The 20549-nt window shown below is 51.5% G+C and overlaps 2 protein-coding genes across 7 annotated transcripts in view; one reads left to right on the top strand and one right to left on the bottom strand.

The window, feature by feature from the left end:
- Positions 1-2115, top strand: part of CCDC149 (coiled-coil domain containing 149) — a 95923-nt gene extending 93808 nt beyond the window's left edge. For all 6 annotated transcript variants that reach the window (XM_049630393.1, XM_049630392.1, XM_049630394.1 and 3 more), the window contains one exon: positions 1485-2115. In XM_049630393.1, coding sequence (XP_049486350.1) covers positions 1485-1918 — 434 coding nt within the window. In that variant the 3' untranslated portion in view covers positions 1919-2115. The remainder of the gene's footprint in view (positions 1-1484) is intronic.
- A 7513-nt stretch (positions 2116-9628) lies between these two features.
- SOD3 (superoxide dismutase 3) lies at positions 9629-14702 on the bottom strand. The gene is made up of 2 exons (XM_049630391.1): positions 14586-14702; positions 9629-11004 (listed from the first exon to the last, which is right to left on the bottom strand). Exon 2 carries the CDS (start codon positions 10986-10988, stop codon positions 10248-10250), a length of 741 nt encoding a protein of 246 aa, XP_049486348.1. The 5' UTR covers positions 10989-11004; positions 14586-14702; the 3' UTR covers positions 9629-10247.
- Between the last annotated feature and the right edge of the window lie 5847 nt (positions 14703-20549).

Here is a 20549-nt window from a genome sequence, read left to right as displayed (position 1 = left end):
TGCTTATATTCTAGAATAAGATAAACATGTAAAACACTGAGCACTCAGCCCAGCACAGAAAAGCACCTAAAAGTCATTAGCCGGTACGATTCACTATAGAGAGGGAAAAACCAAAGGTGCCTGCATAAAATGGACAGCAGTGAAAGAACCATGGGAAGTGAGGCTATGGACTGAAGCAAGAGCTCATCAGTTAGGATCCTGCCAAAGACCTAAGTGAAAGGAATGAAAATTTATCCTAAAAGCAGCAAGCCTCCAGTGAAAGGTTCTAAGCAGGAAAGCGCATGGTCAGAACAGCTCAACTCTCAGGGCGCCTGGGTGGCTCAGTCGGTTGAGTGTTGGACTCTTGATTTCGGCTCAGGTCATGATCTCACAGTTCATGAGTTGGAGCCCTGAGTTGGCCTCCGAGCTGACAGCGTGGAGCCTGCTTGGGATTCTCTCTGCCCCCCCCCCCCCCCCCCCTCCCCCCCCCCCCCTCCCTCTCAAAAAAAAAAAACTTAAAAAAAAAAAAAGGTCACTCCCTCTAATTGCCCTCATTTGTCCCCCAGTTTCCCCAAATGCCAGCTGTCAGCCTGAAAATATTTGCATGTGTCTGATGCCAGCCCAATCGCAGTAAGACTCCCCTCGGGCCCCCTTAAGGGTACCAGGAAGTGTTCCCCCCAGGCCCCTTGCCCCTGAAATCAGCCCTGTGAGGCTCTTGCATACGTTTCACCACTGTTTGGTCTGAGAGCTAAGAAAATCTTGACTTCTGGGGGTCTCAGAGTCTGGCGTTGAGCGCACATGATCGGGTGCTAAGAAGCTGCTCCCCTAGTGGGTCTCAGTCCTGCAGTCTGGAAGGGACGTCAGAGTCCCGCCCCCCCCCCCCCTTTGTGTCTGAGGAAAGGAGACCAGATGGGTCCTCCTGATCACAAAGCGATGAGTAGGAAAATGGGGCTGGGTACCAGTTCTCAGGACCCCGTTCTCTGCCATCCATCCCCCTCCAGTTGAACTCGACAATCTCTGTTATTTAGAGAAGTTTGGTGGAACAATTTAGTTAGGAGGCGTAGGGAGCTTAAAGCTTATTTTACACATAGCATGTTACTGAAACTGAGGAAACATCAGCTGTCTGCATCGAAGAATGAGGTGCTGATGGGGAAAGGGTGAAATCCCTCCCAACTGTTCTCTTTCCTGCCCTGAAGGCAGCCAGCACCTCTTGTCATTACTAAAGGTCCCAGGTCTTTCCTGAGCTGCAGCATCTATAAAACCTGCCTCGATTTAGATATTTAACGGCACACGGAAATGATGGTTATGGACGTGGCCAAGGGCTCCCTTTCCCTCCGTGAATGACACAGAGCGGCTGCTTTCTTTTTTAATGTGAGTCCCATGGCCCCCGCCAGCAGCATGTTCTATCTGAGAGCCCCTGTGACGTGGGCCTGGGGTTGAGAGGAGAGAGGGAGTGAGGGCTGACTTCCTGCCAGAGGTGTGATGCTGTCCCGGGTCTGTTTCAGGGGAGATCCAGACGCAAGAACGAGATGAATGTCGTGCCGCCACCGAGGCACTGACAGCACCCGAGGACAGGGGAAGGCCCGCCATCAGCTCCCCGGCAAACCAGAGCCACGGGAACCAATGCAACCCCTTTCATCCTTCATTACCGCAGGTACCCTCTGAGGAAGAAGAAATGAACAGGCTTGGAAGGGAAATCACGAAACTGACAGAGGCACAGGCAGAGGCAGAACCAGAAGGGGCCAGAAGAGCAGGTCCCGGGGAGGCTCAGAGGAACGAGATGGGGACAGCCACGCTGGGCCTGACCTCCAGTGGGGAGGCCCCCAAATCTTGCCAGGGCCCCACTGAGTCCAGCCAGGCAGCGGCCGAAGCCTCCGCCGCGGAGGACAGCAAGGAGACCCTGGAGGGTGCAGGCAGGAGGAGCCCCGTGAAAACATGAAGGGGAAAGGGATCCCCGCGATGTCACGTCAGAGGCACGGGGGACGGTAAAGAATCAAGCATCAGAGCAGCTTTCGGAGGCGACTCTCTCCTAAAACACTTCAAGTCTGCAAGTGAGAAGGGACACAGGTCCTGTTGCAAACTGAACATGCTGATGATGCCAGCACAGTGCGATTTATTAAATGCCGGTCCTCAAGCTTCCAGGTGTCCTCTCTTTGTGCCGAAGACGCGCTGCGGTGAACACGGCCGGGCGCAGAATCGTGTCCCCCACGCGGCTGGGTTTTGGCATCCGTCTTTCTGTCAGGCGTTTGTTTTATTAGAGATAAGATGTTTTTCTATTAGCATTTAATGTTGTCGATCAAGATTATGGGAAGAGCTTGAAAGGGATGGGGTTTTTAATCAGGCCCCTGTCTTTGTAATGCTTAGGCGGCTGGAGAGAAAGGTGTAATTGAGCGTAATGGGTCCAGAGGGCCCACGGCTCCGCCTCATCATGTCAGGGCCCCGTAAGGCCTCCCAGCATGGGTGTCCTTGGCACCCTGCCCGCAGCCCTGTCTGTCACGGCCCCGACTGGCAGGTGGAAAGGGGCTTAAGCAGGCTCAGAAGGCTGGGCTTCCGGTTTGAAATGCACAGCCCCTGTTGAGCCCTGTTTGCTGACTGCTAGAGCTGAGTTTTCCAGCCTGTAATTCTGAAGGATTAATCGACCTGGACTGATGGAGTGGGGCTGGGGGGGAGGGGGAGCGGGAGGGGGGGCGGATAAGAAGGCAAGGAAGGGGACTCCAGGGGTGTTTTGATTTTTTGTTTCTGAGATGAGATAAGAGCCAGAACCTGGAAATGCTGGTTCTCTCCACTCAACCTGCGCTGCCTATAGGGTTTTATGGCCGTGTAGGGTTAGGGCAAGATAAGCAGTTTCCTGTGCCACCTGAAACCTTGAACCCTTCACCTCACTTCCTCTGTGCTGCCACGTACTGGGATTTTAAAGACAAGACACAGAGCGGGTGGCCCTAGGGTGGAGAGAGAGGGAGGAAAACAAGATAACTTCATGACAGCCCGTTTAAGGGGGACTGTGGAGCCAAGCACCAAGCGTGGGAACAGGGGAGATATCATCCCTCCTGGTTCTTTCCTTAGCGATCAAATGAGCTCTTGCAGGTGGCATCTGGAAATTAGAGGCTCGTGGAATGATAGACCTTTCTTTCAGCTGAACTCTGTTCATTTCCCCAGAAAGGCCCGATACCAGATCCCAAAGCTCCAAACACCCCCTGAGAACCAGAATCACTCCTTGGAGAGGCTCTCCTGCAGGAAAAAGAGAGGCTCCCCAGCTGGGAAAGTTGAAAATTCCTCCGAAGTATCAGCTGTCAATAGCACGCTTGTGATTCCGGCGGGGGGGGGGGGAGGGGGCGGGGAGGGCCGGCCCACCCTGATACCTCCCTGCCACGTCTCATCTGCGGCGTTACTCTGCTGTGCCGTGTGCTGCCTTACCCTGCAGGAGGGCGGAGTGTAGGCAAGAAGGTCCAGCGTGGGAGCCTGGGCGGACCTCCCGCTGCTTTCTTCCCGCTCGCTTAGAGGTCACCCCAGTAGTGGGAGAGGTGGCACGGCCGAGTCGGTGCTCTGTTGCCCCTGGACACAGGAGCTGGGATCTGGACACACCACCTGCCCCTGCCCGTCAGGCCCCGATGCCCCTTTCATCCGTCTGCGCTTCAGCGCCTCCCCGCTCTCCAGACCCACCCCCTCAACTCCCTCTCCAGGGAGGTCGCTTCTGCAGCTGCAGACCTTGCACAGGCCAGCAGCCACAGAAATAATTTTCCTGCTGCACGAGGCCTTAACTATCTGCAAATGTTCAGCGCGACCGCATCGTCCGCCAGAGCCACCAAAGGAAAACACAGCCAGGTTTAATACAATAATAATAAAAAGAAAGATCTCTCCCCTCGGAAGCTCTGGTTTTGACACACGGTCGGCCAGGTGCACATCTTTAGGGCCCATTCAGTCACCTTCTGGAAAGCAGGGCTTATAATAAACTCTGTCCCATTCCGTCAGGGGCAGGGAAACGCTGAGTCCCAGAGAGAGGGGGGTTTGGGGTACGGAGGTCAGAGGGAGTGATAAGCCACACTGTGTGTGCCGAGGGTTTTGTGTCAATGGATGGAATTGGAGCCGATGAGTTGATCCTGTCGCATGTGTAACCTTGACAATGCCCCATATGCACATATGACACTCCCCCACCCCTGCTGTCCTAGCCCGACATGGTTCTCCTGTTCCACAGACATTAAAGAGGAGGTTTCAGCAATTATTTATGGTTGTCTTCTGTCTTTTTGAGAGTCGTCGTGAAAGCATACAGCATTCTCTCTCCTCCACCAGGTAACCCTGTGTCAGTCAGAGTCCTCTCAGCTACAACTCACACTTTAAGAAACTTAATAGAGAAATGAATTACGTTACCTAACACGAAGTTCAGAAGTAGGGCATTCCTGGGCTGGTGTATTCAAGAAGTCATCGAGTATCTGGGTTCCCATCTTCCTGCTCTGCGGAACCTCAGTGTCAGCTACACCCTCAAACTGCCAAGATGGCTGCCACAGCTCCAGCATCAGTCACCTGTTCTCACATTTGTGTCCAAAGGCAGAAGGAAGTTTCTCCCCGTGTGTATGTGTGTGTGTGTGAGTGTGTGTGTATGTGTGTGTATTTAAGAGCAAGAGCAAGAAATCTAGTTCTTGGCACATTTCATCGGTCAGAATTATCGCATGCCTCTGTCTACACCGACGCCTGGCAAGGGAGATGGAATATTCCTGCGAAGGGTTTAGGTTCCATAAGATCACCATGGGAACTAGGGAGGGCCCGACCCTGGACCCGCACACTCTAAAAGGGTGAACACCAAAACAAAATCAGGTCTGAAGAAGTACAGGAAAGTTAGAAATGGATTTAAAATAAACCACCGACAGCATTGTCTCTGAAGTCCGTGTCTGATTTTGTTTCATTTTCTTCCCTTTAAAAGCCAGAATGTTGCCTTACTCATGGGTTTGGAGGTGGGGGGAGGGGCAGTGGTTGGTTGTTTGTTAAGAAAAATGCCATCTTCTCTCTGCTCCTCCCTGGCTTCTTTATCATCTATTCTGTTTTGTAGCTGGAACGTTCCCACCTTTGTTTACCTCTTCGAGTATGTCTGTCCTTCCATTATTTTTCCAGCTGGTTGCCAGCAGAATGCAGAGCAGTCTGGATAAATGAAACAGAGCTGACAGGCCTCTTAATGAGAGCTTGTTTGCACATACTGCATTTCTTGTGACGGCTCTGTACCTGAGAGCCTTTAGGTGTGGATTTTTACATACGAGCGTTTGTCCTTCTTGTAATTAAGGCCCCTGGAAACGGATTGGCTTTTTAAAATCAGGCATTTCTCTTCCTTAACTCCTTTTTCCATGCCTCCTCTGTCCACTTTCCCCTCCCCCTCTGTCGTCTTCACCTCACGTGGCTATTCCAGAAGCCTCTCTAGCTAGGAGGCTCCTACTGGCATTCAGCTCAGTCCCTGCTGGGGCCTCCTCTCAGTTGGCAATCTTACGCTAAATTCATTTTCCCCTATGGGTCCTCTTGTGTCCTCGATCCCAAACACACACCATTGTGACGACGTGGAATTCTAAAAAAGGGTCCTGGCATCGGTCGTTCACATGTTGGGGTGAACTTGGGGATGCGTTATTCCCACTGGGGCATTTGTGCCCCTATTCACCATGTGACATAAAAGGTTCAATCTCTTCCTCAAGGAATTTCAAAGACCAGCTACTTGCCCATTGGTGTTTTCGTCCCTGTTTCTTTAAAATTCCAGCACGCCTTTGCCACGCTTTTCTCCTGGTTCCATCACTTTCCTGTAGCCCTTGGGATGGCTTGGTATCCGACTTCTCCTTGAAAAAGCCCTCTCTTTGCTCTGCCCTCTGCTTTCATTCTGGACGCCTCCATTTGGAACAATCTCTCTTCATAACACTGAGGGTACCAGCACACAGCTCAGTTAGGATGTCAAAGAGCCAAAAGATTCCCCTTACTTAACTCACTACTTTAATATATTCCTTTTTTCCAGATGTCTTTCTGAACAGAGAAAAATTTGAAATTCCGAGATGCAGTAGAGAGCTCAGTAGTGAATCTAATTAGAAATGAGAAGCAGAAAAATAAGAAGGGCCTGTCTCTCGATATTATGATTGCTCACGAAAACAAAACAAAACAAGTTGATACAGCATGAAGGCAATTTAAGATGATAGATACAGATGTGCTGCCCTACATTTCATATCACCTCTTGAATGGGATTTTTTTTTTTATAGGGAAAGTTTGTACAATACTGACAGGTTAGACTTTCTGGAATCTATGTAAACCCAGGAATATATTTTGGATCTTAGCCAAGGCCAGTGATAGCCTATTAAATTTAAAACAATTGGTGAAAGAAAGAAAAGAGAAAGAAAGAGAAAGAAAGGAAGGAAAGGAAGGAAGGAAGGAAGGAAGGAAGGAAGGAAGGGGAAAGAAAGAAAGAAAGAAAAAGAAAGGAAGAAAGAAAGAAAGAAAGAAAAAGGAAGGAGAAAAGAAAGAAAAAGAGAAGGAAGGAAAGAAAGAAGGAAGAAAAGAGAATGAATGAAAGAAAGAAAGAAAGAGAGAAAGAAAGAAAAAAGAAAGAAAAAGAGAAAACCAGCTGCTATTTTGTAGTTTAACTTAAAGACAGAAGTAACTTCTATTCATTTGCAGACTTTGTGTTATTGGATTCTATGACCATCATGTAACATAACTATATATATTTTTTTGTTACCTGAAATAAACATGCAGTAATTTTCCTGATACAGATGATTATCTTTATTATTTGCACCATTCTCCCTCTCCACCCTCGCTACAGGCCAGGCATATAGACTGAGCGTTCCTTCTGAACATATTGTAACAACTTATCAGTTGCAATCTGTCACCTAAAATTATTAGATCGAATGGTACTCATGAAAATTATGGAGAATGTAAAGATTTTATGCATTCCGTCAAAAATGCCAGATCTAAAATCAGTTAGTTTATTTCCTGCAGTCTTTCAAGTTGACCAAAGCACTCACTGATTTGCTCTATTTTCTTACGTTTTTAGTATTTCTGCATATATATATATATATATATATATATATATATGCACTGAAAAGCCCCACTCGGAAAAAAATTCACTGCAATTCTGAGAAAAAGCTTATCCTAAACATCTAAAGATAGCATTTCTAATTATTGTCTACATTGTGTTTAAACTGTGCAAACTCGAGCATTATTCTCACTTTACCAGCTGTGTCTAGGTAGAGTCATTACATCAAACGCTTCTAATTTTACAAAAAGAAATCAAAACAAGTGTGTGTTTAAGTCTCAGTGACAAATGCAAACCCTGTGAGTCAAACAGGCAAACTGATTAGCAAGCTGGCTGGGAAGTCAAAACAGCAAATATAAGGAGATTAACAAAACAGATCTGTAAGATGAGAGGGGTAAAAATAGCTTCCAGGGGCCAAGTGGGGTCCAGTGGGTGGGTCTGGCCACACGCATCAAGTTCTGTGCCCAAAACCAGATGCCTGCCTGTACCACTCACAATCTTCCTCCGTCCCAGAACTCTACCTGCCCTCCCCCAGGAGCGAGGATCAAAGTTCAGCAAGCCAGCCTCTTCACCGGATGCAGAAACTTTCTTTCAAACCTAAGTGGAAGCAACGTTTCCTGTACTTGAATCTTTCTAGTTGCCGGCACTCACTAGGACACAAGGTAGTTCAATCTGTTGGTACGTAGCTATTTTTCTGACATTAGCCATCATTATTAAATAGACATTTATTAGATACTTAGGTCCTCCCTTTATACAGCTCTCACAAATAACACTTGATTTAATTCTCACAACAATACAATATAATGATATTATTTTACAGATGAGAAAACCCAGGCCCAGAGAGGTGAAGTGACTTAACTCAGGTCACACAGCTTCTAAAAGTGTGGCGGAGCGGGGGTTCCAAACAGGCCACTTCACCCTTCTATTATTTCCTTTCTTTGTTTTTTGCCTCTGGAGCCCCATGGAAGAGCTTATCAATCCAATTCCCACCGATGGACCGAAAGAACATGGAATGGGTCTGCTAGGTTACCTCTTTAGTCTTGGAGCGTTGAGGGTCATGAAGAGAGAAACTAAAAACAGAAGATACTATGATCTGAATGTTTGTGCCCCCCCACCCCCGCCAATTCATACATTGAAATCCTAACCCCCAAAGATGATGGTAACAGAAGGTGACACCTTTTCCCAAAGGTGTCCCAAAGTCATGATGGGGGGAGCCTTATAAAAGAGACTCAGAGAGATCCCTAACTCCTTCCTCCATGTGAGGACAGAGTGAAAGGCACTGGGTGTGAACCCCAAAGAGGGCTTTCACCTGACCATGCTGGTGCCATGACCTTGGACTTCCAGTCTCCAGAACTGTGAGAAATGAAGTTCTGTTGTTTATAGGCCACCCAGTCTGGACTTTTCTATGACAGCCCAAATGGACTACGACATAAGGTAAGTGATGAGAAGCACCAGCCTCCTTCTAAAAAAGAAATCCAAACCTCCCTTGATGATCCTGAATTTAACCGATAATCGGGGCGGCGAGTGGAAGATGGGGTGTTGGGCATCCATCTGTGGGGTGTTCATTCCTCTCCACTGTGTGTCCTATGTGCTTCCTGCCTCGTTTTCACCACTTTTAACTGTGGGGATAGGCAAACACATCTGTTGGGATCAGGATATTTAAAGAAGCAGTTTGCTAGTCCCCTTTCAACGCTGATCTGCACAGTTCAAGCGAACGCTTCAAACCAGTGAGAACCAGTTGGTGGAGCAAAGTCACCAGGCAAAACCCTTTCTCTCCAATTGTCACTTGGGTTCAAGGAAAGATTTGTAAATAACAAGTTAGTCCTAGTAAGCGGTAAAAATAGCCACCGGGGATGGGTTTCTGGCGAAGGTTCCGTTTGACTCACTGCCTCGAGTCTGGGAGGAATGGAAGTCGCAGCTAGAAAGCGGGTCTGCCCAAGGAGCCTAAAAAGTTGTTGGGTGCTTTTATTCCACAAATGAAGGTGGCTACACATTCTAATCTAGTCTGTGTAGAGATTATAATTTTCAAAAAGACAGGCTGAACATCCAAGTCTTAGTCAATATCAGCCTGCCCATGGGCTTCATTGTTCCAACCGCCTCTGTGTCAAGAAGTCAAGAGAAGCCTTGTCCTTATCCTGACTGCGGAGAAGGCCAGCAACTTCAGATCCCAAAGCCAACCGCCCTGTACACTGCTCTGTCACACTGCTTCACTGGCCCTCTCCCCACCATCTGGGACCTCAGGCTGCCCTCAGAGGCACATGTGAGGAGACACAGGGCCCAGTGAAGTGGCATTAGCCTTGTGTCACGCTGGCGGCCCCAGCATCAGAGCCACCAGGAAGCTTGTTGCAAATAGCTGTCCATCTTTCCCTTTGGATTCCAGCCCAGGATGCCCAGGGTCTTTTGGGTTTTTTTGTTTTGTTTTGTTTTTGTTTTTTTCTTTTCTCACTTTCCTGAGTGATCCTGGTGCCCTCCATCTTGGGAGCCACACGGAAGGAAAAGATAACCAGAGACCCCACGTCGTGGTCAGCAGATGTAGAGAGAGGATGATAAGGAGAAATCCTGCCTGTTTTTGGAAAATATCTTTGCTGTTTCCAAATAGTAGCTGAGCCTAGGAGCAGAGCCTCAAACAAACAAACAAAAGTAACCAAGGCCCCAGTGCAAGACTGAATTGCTGAGTTTTAATATGCGACACGAAGACTGCCAATCGGCCTCTCTGTGGGTGGCAGCGGGCGAGCAACAGCCGAGGACACGGGGAAGGGGCGCCTAACTGCAGGCTGCATGTGCTGGCATGGTGTGTGAGAGGTCGGGGGTCGGCGGTTGGGGTGAGGGGCTAGGTGACCTCAGGAAGGGTCTCAGAGCTCCTAGAAGGACTCTAAGGGGTGGGAGGAGTTGAGTCCTTAGGGCATAGCAGGATTGGTTCAGGGCTCCTGGAATGAGGGTAGAAAGGAACCTGGGGTGGGGGTGCGGGATCCGGGAGGGTAGGTGGGTTATTTCAATACGTCCAGGGCTCCTCAGAGCTCGAGATGGGGGTCTCAGAGGGCACGGCCTGCCCTCTGGATGCGGAGGGGTGTCACCGCATACGTGGTTGGAGGCCTCAGGGTGCAGGGGATTTTCGGGGAGACCTCAGCCGCGCAGAACTGGGACCCGGGGCGAGAAGGTGTCTCTGGGAGCTGGGGGGAGAAAGTCAAGGCCGGCAGGGGGCAGGTGCCTGGCGCGCGGAGGAGCGGCGGGGCCCGCAGGGGGTCTCCGCCGGCCCCGCCCCGGGCGAGGGGCGCGCTCAGACGGCCTTGCACTCGCTGTCCCGCCGCCGCTTCCGGCGCTCGGCGTGCTCCTGCGCCTGGCGCGCCCAGGGCAGCGGCCCGCACACGCCCACCACGCAGCAGGCGAGCCGGGGCCCCGCGTTGCCGTTCTCCACGCTGGCCGCGTTGCCGCCGCGGCCCAGGTCGTCCTCGCCCGCGTGGACCACCACGGCGCGGCCCACGATCGAGTGCGGGCCGAAGAGCGAGGCGGCCAGGCCGCCGCGGTACTTCCAGAGGCGGCCGTCGCGCACGGCGAAGTTGCCGAAGTCGCCCGGGTGCTGCGGGTGCGGCACGGCCCGCGGGTTGTAGTGCGCGCCGGTGGAGTCGCAGCCCTGGCTCAGGTCCCCGAACTGGTGCACGTGGATGGCGCGGCTGGAGTTGTTGGGCTCGGCCGGGAAGCCCTCCAGGTCGAAGAAGGCCTCGAGCCGGGCGCCGGGCACCTGCTGCCGGAAGAGCACGAGGCCGCTCACCCGGGGCTGCGCCGCGTCCAGCGTGGCCGACGGCTGCACCCGGCAGGCGGCGTGGAGCGCGGCGTCCGGGCGGTCGCCCGCCGCCTGCCGCTGCGTCATCTCCTGCCAGATCGCCGTCACTTTCTCGTGCATGTCGCGGATCTGCGCCGCCGTGCTGGAGCCGGGCTCCTCCGGGTCCGGGTCGGACCAGGCGCGCGAGGCGCGGGCCGCCAGCAGAAGGTAGGCACACAGCAGCGCCGGCGCCAGCATGGCCGGAGTCGGGCACCTGCGGGCGCCCCCAGGGGTGGAGCAGAGCGAGCCTTAGTCCCTGGCAACGTGAGGACCCCCGACCCCAGGGGCTTCCTCGCCCAGCGCGCATTCCTGCCTTGGCCCCGTGCCTTTCTGGGCCTGCTATGCTCCGGGACCTGGGTCAGGTGCTGTGCTTGTAAAGATGGCTTTGACACAGTCTCAAGCAACTCATGGGGATCTTTCCGAGCCGCCGGGGTGATCATGGCCCTCTCAAGTCCTGTCTGCATCACTTGGAGGAAGTCATGGGGCAATGGGGGGAGAGTCTCAGGGCACATAAGGATGGCCCTTCCAGACCTCCCCCCCCCCCATCACGCCACCCCACCCCCTGCCACCCTGGCTGAGCATCCTCCTGTACAGACCAGTTAAGACTTGCTACCCCTCATTCTCGGCCCTTAGACTAGCCGTGCCCTCTCCGAAGTGTCCTGCCCCCTCTTCTCTGCCGGGCACAGCAGACTTGAAGACAGAAACTCGGTTTTCCTCCTCATCAGCCCCAGCACCTGGGCCCACACCTGGCTGTAGGAGACATTTAATATGTGATTGTTGAATGAGGACTTCACCGAGGGACAGGCATGTCATCAAGTCATTCTAACACCATCCTGTGATTGGAGATGGATGAGCTCTGGGCTGGGGAAGGACAGAGAAAGTAGTACCCATCCTGCCAGGGGAACGCCAGGAACGTTTCCCCAGAGGAGATGACATTTGAGCTTGGTCTCCCAAGACAAGCCGTTTTTGAGCTGAACCAGACTGGAGACTCCTTTCAGGCAGGAGGCACACCCTGACCTGTTCACAGCCTGTGAAGGGACACGGCATGTCTAAGGGACGGGGGGAGATTTTGTGTGGGAGAAGTAGAGACAGACGGAGGGAGAGGAGTTGCCCAGTTGCAGCAACCCCGATGGGAACCAGTGAAGGCCTTCACCAAGGTGGAGGCAGCAATGCGGGAGGGGTATGGACTTGAGAGACATCTTGGATAGCACGGACAGTGCGGGGGGAGAGGGGGGCACGAGCCGGCGCGATGACTGAGTAGCCAGCAGGGGAGACTGGGCTGGGCCCATGGACAGAGGCCCCGAGAGGACAGCAGGGAGGGTGAGTTCAGCCGAGCCCCCGGGGGTGAGAGTCTGGTCGGTGACGCACGTGGGGTGTTTGGTAGACATTTGGAAACACGGGTCTGGCACTTGGAAAAGGCAGCGTCACTGGGAGGGGTTTTCCGTGTCGACTGCACGTCACATTCCGGTTCATAAAAGTCACGTGCCCAGGCCTTGCCCGAGAGCTTCTGATTCAGCGGGCATGGATTATCATTTTTGTAAAGCTCCATCAGAGATTCTGGGACCCAGCCAGAGCTTGAGAGTCAAACACAGGTTCAAATCCCAGTTCTAACGTTTGCTCATGGCGATATTGTGGGGGAGTTACTGGCTCTGTCTTAGCTACCTGTAAAATAGGGTGATGTCACCACGGATCACGGCTAGGATTAAATGAGGTATTATATGGCAGGCCAGTTTCATGTTTTTAAGCGCATCCTCAGGGATCAGGTCAGCGGCACTTTCAAGGGTCTTCTCCCGCCCCACAGCAGGTACCATTTTAAAAGCAAACTCTGGGGTTGAGGATTTTTTTCTTCCCGAACCGTTACAGAAAGGCAATCTAGTATGGTGAGTACAAGAAGGGGTTCTGGAACTCACTGTCTGAAGCCTGCCTCTGCCACTTACTCTCTGAGGGTTTAGTTATTTTTATTGCAGAGTTAGGAAGAGTAACTGCCGGACTGAAAACTGGTGGGGCTCCAGCTCTTTCCTGAGCCTCAGTGTGTTTTTTGTTTTTTGTTTTTTGTTTTTATCTGCAAATGGGGATAATAATACATACCTCAGGGGCTGGCTGAGACTTCAGGGAGACAGTTCGAATCGTTAACATTTATCGAACACGCAGAAGCGCTGTTAAAAAGCACTTTGGATATGTTAATTCATATAAGTCTTCCAGGAACCCTATGGGGTAGGTGTCACTGTTATCCCCATTCCAAAGGGCAGGAAACTGAGGCACAGAGAAGCAAGTGTCTCGCCCGAAGTTACACAATGAATAGCTGAGGGCAAGATTTAAAAGTGTGTGGTCCAAGCCAAGGTTTAGCCACTACACCGAATGGCTCTCAAGTCGAAGGCACTTAGCATAGAGCCTGGTTGGTAGAAAGTTCCTAGTATATGGCGACTCGTAGCGACCAGAGGGAAGCTGCTGATGGAAGTTTCGGGACAGGGGCACCTGGGTGGCTCACTAGGTTCGGCATCCAGCTCTCAGTTTCAACTCAGGTCATGATCTCACAGTTTGTGGCACCGAGTTCCTTGTCGGGATCTGTACTGACAGTGTGGAGCCTGCTTGGGATTCTCTCTCTTCCTCTCTCTCTCCCTCCCCTGCTCATCATGCTCGCGCTCTCTCTCTCTCTCCCTCCCTCTCTCAAAAAGAAACATTAAAAAAAAAAAAAAGGAGAAGAAGTTTCAGGACAATCAGGTGAGAGATGCTATTGAAGCCGTGACAGGAGGACGTGATGCCCGGGAAGGGCTCCCAGGAGGAGTGGCGGGAAGGTAGGAGAAGCCCAGAAAGTGAGGTCCAGGGAACCACCACCTCAGACACGGCCTGGTAAGGGGTTACCGCCCTGGAGCCCCAGGGAGCAGGAGCGGAAGTGGGGGACCGTCCCAGGCCTCAGCCTCAAGCTGTCCACCATCATTGCCTCCCCCAGCCCCGCTGGCCGTCCTGCCCCCCAGGACGGCTCTGCCAGTTGGAAAACTCTTCCTTAAAAACAGAACAAAAACAGATGGGCGCGGGGTGTGTCGATGAAGCTTTTTTTCAGAATTGGCTGGGTAATAATTAACATTTTAAGGAGATTCTTTTCTCTTGAGAGAAAAAACATCATCTTCCTCCACCTCAGGTGAGCCGGGACTCCTTGGTTCTCAACCTGGACTTCTACGTCCTGAGGCCGGTCCCCGGGAGGCTCCCCTTTCTCACACACACACCGTGTCCCCCTGAGATCGAGCTGTGAAGGACCAAATGGTTTCGGGGGGCCCTGCTATGTGCCTGGTCTGGAAGGGAAGACAGGTCATTGGAGAAAGAGGTCAAAGGAAGCCACCAGGCCTGTGCCTCCTTCCTGGGTCTGGATCTGGGAAGACAGTGGCCCTTCTGACCTCTTCCCCGTGTTCCCGTCCCTCGGCCCACTCCCAGAAGGAGCCCTGGACGTGAGCCTGAACCGGCCAGGAGCCCCCCCTCTGTGCCTCCGCCAACCGAGCAGGTGGTTCTGCAGGAGGAGGTCCTGGGAGAGGCGGCCTTCCTCACTCGGGATCACTCCTGACCCTAAAGTCCACTGGGACTGGCCTCCGCGGTGCAAAGGACAACAGTTCCTTTCTCCCCGGAGGCCTCCCTCACCCCTTCCCCACCTCCCCGCTCGTCCCCTCCCCAGCAGCCAGGTTCTGTCATTAGATGATCAGTCGCTTTCCCAAGAAGCGCCCCCCCCCATGCCCCGCCCCAGTTTCAGACTCTTAAAAAAACGCGCTCTGGGAAGAAGGAAACGAACTCCAACTTGGCACCCACCTTTCCCGCTCTTCCAAGAGAGCTTTCCTCCTGAGAAGCGGGGAGCTGCACCCAGCGTTCGCAGGAATGCAGGCTGGCTCCTGAGGCTGGGCTGTTTGCGGGCAGCTAGGGGAAGCCGGCCCAGGGGAGTGGTCACGGCGGGGAAGGAAAGAAGGCCATTGGACTGACTTCGCGACGGAATGTAGGCCAGGTCCCTCGTCGTCCGATTGCCTCACCTCCTCCTCTGACTCCACCCGCCTCCGTCTCCACCTCCGCCCTCCCCAGCCCCCGGGCTCCCTGGCCAGTTGTTCCTTCCTGTGACTCCACTGAGTGGCGCCCAGACGGAGCCAGTGACCTTCAGCCGGCAGCAGGGGGATAAGAAGTAGACAGAAAGCAGCCTGTTTGGAGAGATGTACAATGGTCTCTTTCTTGAGCGGCCTTTAGCTCTTCCCTGATTTCCTCAGCTGTTGACTTATTTTTGCTCGATGCTACCAAGAAGGGAATGGGCCCCTTGCAGATACACGTGGTGTTTTCGTCCCAGAGCCTTTGAGAGGTGAGAGGCAGGAGGGGGGGGGGGGGGCATGCACTCCGGCTGCCCAGGCCCCGCTGTGTCACATCCTGACTTTGCTCCCGGACCAGCTCCCCCAGGACCTCCCTTTCATCATCTGTAAAATGGGGATATGATGTCAACCCGGCGGCTGGCACACAATCAAACTCCTCAGCAATCATCATCACTGTTGTCGCTTTATTATTAAAGTTCTCGAGGAGTCTTTGGAGAGTATGCGGCCCAGGGCACCACGAGCCTTTTCCACATCCCCCCCTCCCCCAGTGGCCTTCCTTCCTTTGCTGCCATCATCTTTTCTCAATCACAGCAGCACTTTCCTGAAATAGCAGCTTTTCTCTCCCAGAAAAGCCCACATGGGAGAAGGCAGTCCTGTCTGCCTGCTTGTCCGCCCTCCAGCCTTCTTTCCTTCAACAAATGTTCTGTGGGTGCTCACTCCATGCTGGGTGCCCAAACCTGCAGGAGCCCCTGCCCTCTGGGGGTTTGTAGTCTGGGAGGGAACAGTGGTGTCGACAGATCCATCCAGTACAGAGTGAGGAGTGAGGCTGCAAAGGGACGGGCAGGGCCCCTAGAGACCCAAATACTAGTCCTGGCAGCCAGAAAGCTTGTTCAAAATCTTAGATTCTGGGCCCCACCCGAGGCTGAGTGAATCAATTGCCAGCTTCCTAGAACTGTTTGTTTGTTTGCTTGTTTTTTCAAGGTGGTCATTCTGGCGGGCAGCCAGCTCTGGGATCTTCTGTTTGCCCCCACCCTTCCTTTGGCAATGGCACCTCAGTTTTCTGCATTTTCATTCCATGCAGGTGGAATTGACTTCATCCCTCACTCCAGAGGTGGGCTTGTGACTCATCAAAACATTGCATTGGTTCCAGGATAATTCACGCAGAGCCAGTGAAATGTAATGCCACTTCTGCCGGGACTTTTAGAAAGACTGAAGTTCTAGCCACCCCCTGGCCCCCACTGGGGGAGAACCCAGCTGAAGACTGGGCCAATGTGGAGGGCAGTGGAATAAAAGGTGAGTGAAATCGTGACTCAGGGGCAGAGTTTGCACCCCTGGATCTAGCCGTACCTGAAGCTCTGTTTTTTTACGTCAGTCAATACGTTCTCATTTTGCTCAAGTTGTCTGGGTTGGGTTTTCCGAACTGGCAACTGAACACTTTGCGGAACACTTTCTCATACGGTATTTTATGTAACGTTTGTATTCATGGTGTGGGATGGGCGTTAGCTTGCCCACTTGGTAGATAAGGAAAATGAGGTGCGGAAAGAATCCGGAAGGGGCCCGAGGTTGCAGAGCCTAGAAAGTGGCAAAGTCGAGAGCTCAACTCAAGACTCTGATCCCTAAAGCCTGCCTCCTTAATCGTTACACTTTACTACCTCGCAGGCTGAGAGATGAAAGAAAGAGACAACAGGTGAGCCGGCCCCCCACGGCTGTCTCCTCGCATCAGTGACTGCCTTGCAGCCAGACGCTGAACTGCTGACCTCTCTTTCTTTTCACGTCGGTTAATGTCTAATACAACAACCGAAAAAATCAAGGGAGTGTTGTAAAAGCAGCAGTATTAGAAAATGCAGTCCGAGGTACTCCTGTCTGTGTAGAAGAGATCTCTGCTAGAGAACTTTGAACTTCTTTTGTGCAGGGACACCGATTATAGTTTCCTTTTCATTGTGTTCAGAAAACGCATAGAACAAAATTCCACCAGGAAATAAAGCGGTTCCCACGAGGAGAAAACTTTTCGAAGCAGTGATTAGGGTCTCCAGGCGGCGTCCCTAAAAGGCCAGATTCTGTGTGATGATAGTTTAACCCAACCCGAGTACTTTAGACACGCCTGAGAAGACTCCCAACTGTGTCTTGCCGCCTCAGGTTGGCCCAGACACCCCAGAGGGAGGGAAACGGAGTCAGGGAACGACAGGGTCTAAGTTTGGATCTGGGTCATTTTGTCCAAACACATCAGGGTAATACAGGGGCAAGGAGGTCCTTGTTAGTAAGGTTGGGCAAAGAAGCATCATTCTTAGTGATAGCAATAAACTAATAGCATCTAGCATTTATTAAAGTGGCACCTGTGTGCCGGGCACTTGTTAAACAATTTGTGTGCACCTTTGCGTCCCCGTGAATAGTGAAAGGGCGGGCCTACGCCGCCGGCTGACTCCATCTTGTCCTGTGTCCTTCACCTAGACCACGCCTCCTCCCCTTGAGTAACCTCCGGCTCACCTGTTCAAACTTCCTGATCAAAACACGCCCAGCGACCTGCGTAACAGGACTCCGACCCTTCCCCAGCCAATCAGCCGGGGCCACGCCCCTTCCCCAGCCAATCGGCTGAGGCCACAGCCATTACCTCACCAACTGCCCCTAGACCCCTATAAAACCTTTGTGCTTTTGAAACTCGCTCTCTCTCCCCGGTATCTCACCGCTGCGTCGGTGCAGGTAGGGGATTGAGCTTGAGCTAGCTTGAATAAAGGCTCTTCTGCTTTTGCATCGGACTCGGCTCCCTGGTGGTCTTTGGGGATCAGGAATTCTGGGCATAACAAATAGCCCCGCTCCTCAGTGAAGAAGGGAGATTGCATTCTGGGTCCGTGGAGCATTCTGGCAAGTTTCCTCTTCCCTGTGAACGCGTCACCCTTCAGCTCACAGGTCAGGACAATGTGTGTGAATCAGAAGGTAATGAAAGCCAGTCAGAACCAGGACCTTCTCAACTAATTACACTTGGCTGGCCATGTGACGAGAATGACCAATGACAGGACACGACAGCGGTGCCTTTTCCGACCAGAAGGCTAGGGTGTGCGAAGGAAGTTACTCTCAGGAAAGCACCAGAGTGAGACCCTTCCAGGGGAAGCTCTGCACGCGCCCTGACCCTGCCTCCGGTTCCCCTTCCTGCCCACATCTGCGAGAGGAAACAGGTCATTCCTGCTTTACCTACCGTCTGAAAACAAGATAGCAGCGTGAATAACCAAAAAGCACATCGGGCGTGGTGCCTCTTTCCTCAAAATAATCGCACAGTGTATTCCTCTTGGGAAAAGGGAAGCATTTTCAGCTTACTTTCTCGTCATACTTAAAAAAAAAAAACTTGCCAAGCGCAACAGCCACACCTGCCCCTCCCTCTTCTTGCTTCCCCCCCCCCAACCCCCCCACTGTAGAAGCTGGAAAGTCAGACACTTGCTTTCACCCAGGGGCACTCATGGGACCCAGTAATCCGGCAGTGAGATCCAGAACCTGATGTCGCTTTGGGGAAGGCAGAATTTTAAAAGGGGCAGAAATGGTTGGTGCCGCCTCTTTCCTCTTGCTCTTGCCTTGAACGTGGGTGCGACGTCTAACGACAAGTGAGATTCTGTTATTTGCAGCCAAATTCATGCCCAACTGATACGGTTAGATGCCAGACCCTTCGGTGGGCATCATGACTAGGAACTTGTAGAAATCAGAGCCTTCCTTCAAGCAGCCTGTAGTCTATTTGGAGAGACCTATATATGAGAGACCAAAGCATACTTCTATAGGGAGGATATGGTCACTCCCATATTTTACAGATAAGGAAAGAGACTCACAGGAGTTAACTGACTTGTCCAGTGTCATACCTATAGGTACAGAGGAGGGACTCATGCCCAGGTGGCTGAGCTGTCAGGCTCTTGACCTTGTACCTCACCAGTTATGAGGCTCCATTCACCATCTCTTCACTTTTCCCATGCTGTCACACACACACACACACACACACACACACACACACACCCTGCAACCTCACCCTGAAGAAGCAATACTGTCCTCACTCAAGACCCTAGAATGACCAAACTAACAGAAAAGATGGGCAGAAAAACTCCTCAGGAACTTATGCAAAAAGCACAAACGTCGCGACATGTAGAGAGTGAAATCTAGAGACAAAGGCGATAGAATATTCTCTACTGCTAGGGTTATGGAAAATTGTTGCTGGAAGCAGCTATAGAGAAAAGAGAGGTCCTCTGACTCAGCTTCTGTTCTAGAAGAGAAATTAGAAAATCTACATGCTAACAGGATTCAAAAAGCTTTAGAATCAAGGCCCGGGAACGAAAATAGGGAAGCAGCCATGTGATTCATTCAGAAAACAAATCCAAGATGGTTCTGGCCCTTCTTAAGTGATGGTTCCAAAGGGAGTGGGTTGGAACCCCCATCAGAGCTTCCAAATCACTGTCGCCCACCAGGCCCACTGATGGGGGCAGCAGCATCTGGAAGATTGGGACAGTTAGAGTAGTTAATAAATTGAATTAATTTTGGAGCAATCTAATAAAGTCATGAACCTCCTCATAGTGCTTCTGGGCCCTGGCCCAGATGTACAGGGCACCACCTTGCCCTCTCTGGAAAGAACAGGAAAGATAAAGTCGGGTCTTAATGACATTCTGCTCACAATGGAGAGGTGAGAGGATCTACTGGTGGCTCCAATCAGGGACCAAGACATGGAACTTTTTGAGTGTTTCCCTCAACTTTTGTCCATCACGGTGTAAGAAGGTTTTCACGTTGGTCTTTCTCCACAAAACGTACATCAAATATAGGAGTTTATCTCTCATTGGCCTATTTCCCTCAAAAGCCAATCCAAAAGAGATGGGATCTAACTATTGGTTCAACTATTTTATTTTACTTATGGAGACATGCTTAATAATCAGAGCATTGTTCTAGTTGGGTTTTATCTATCCGAATAAAGTTGTCTTTTCATTTGTGAGCATATATTCATTATATAATCACTAGTATAGACTTGAAATTGCTTTTGCAGCTGAGAGCAGCTATTTGTAAAAGAAAATGGCTATGCATAGCCTGAAACCAGCCTCCCTTTTCTTAATTCTAACCCTCAAAGTTAGATCATCTCAAACGGAACTTGAATATTTACTGTAACAGGAATTGAAAATTCAAATGCCTGTGGGGGCCAGACAGGTTATACAATGAATAAAATAGGCCAAGTGCATGCCCTTTCCTTTTTGCCTTTAAACACACAGCCTTCTTATTTACCTCGTGTCTTCATATTGTAGTGGAGATCTTTATCTGAAGAAATATTTGCAGCTCGTTGAAAAATAGCAATCCAGCCCCTGGTGCGTGGGCAGAACGCAAGATGCCAAGTCTGTTGGGGGCAGGGGCAGCCCAGCCATGTGCTGCCATATTGGAATGCAGCCCATTACCGCCAGATCTTCCACTCCTCAAGAGACGCCAGAGATTCAGATTTTCACGTGATACCTCTCATTTTTTAGAAAGTAGTTAAGGGGCACCTGGGTGACTCAGTCGCTTAAGCATCTGACTTCGACTCGGGTCATGATCTCACCGTTCGTGAGTTCGAGCCCCACATCAGGCTCTGTGCTGACAGCTCATAGCCTGGAGTGTGCTTCAGATTCTGTGTCTCCCTCTCTCTCTCTACCCCACCGCCCCCCTCACACTCTGTGGCCCTCTCTCTCTCTAAAACAAATAAACATTAAAATGTTTTTAA

Source organism: Panthera uncia, chromosome B1 (assembly GCF_023721935.1).
Source record: "Panthera uncia isolate 11264 chromosome B1, Puncia_PCG_1.0, whole genome shotgun sequence".
Classification (NCBI taxonomy): domain Eukaryota; kingdom Metazoa; phylum Chordata; class Mammalia; order Carnivora; family Felidae; genus Panthera; species Panthera uncia.
The sequence above is the reverse complement of the archived record's forward strand: the minus strand, read 5'-3'. Positions and strand labels throughout refer to the sequence as shown.

What these genes read in the sequence shown, in the direction of transcription:
- SOD3 (XM_049630391.1), bottom strand. Translation starts at nt 10,988, where the DNA reads ATGCTGGCGCCGGCGCTGCTGTGTGCCTACCTTCTGCTGGCGGCCCGC.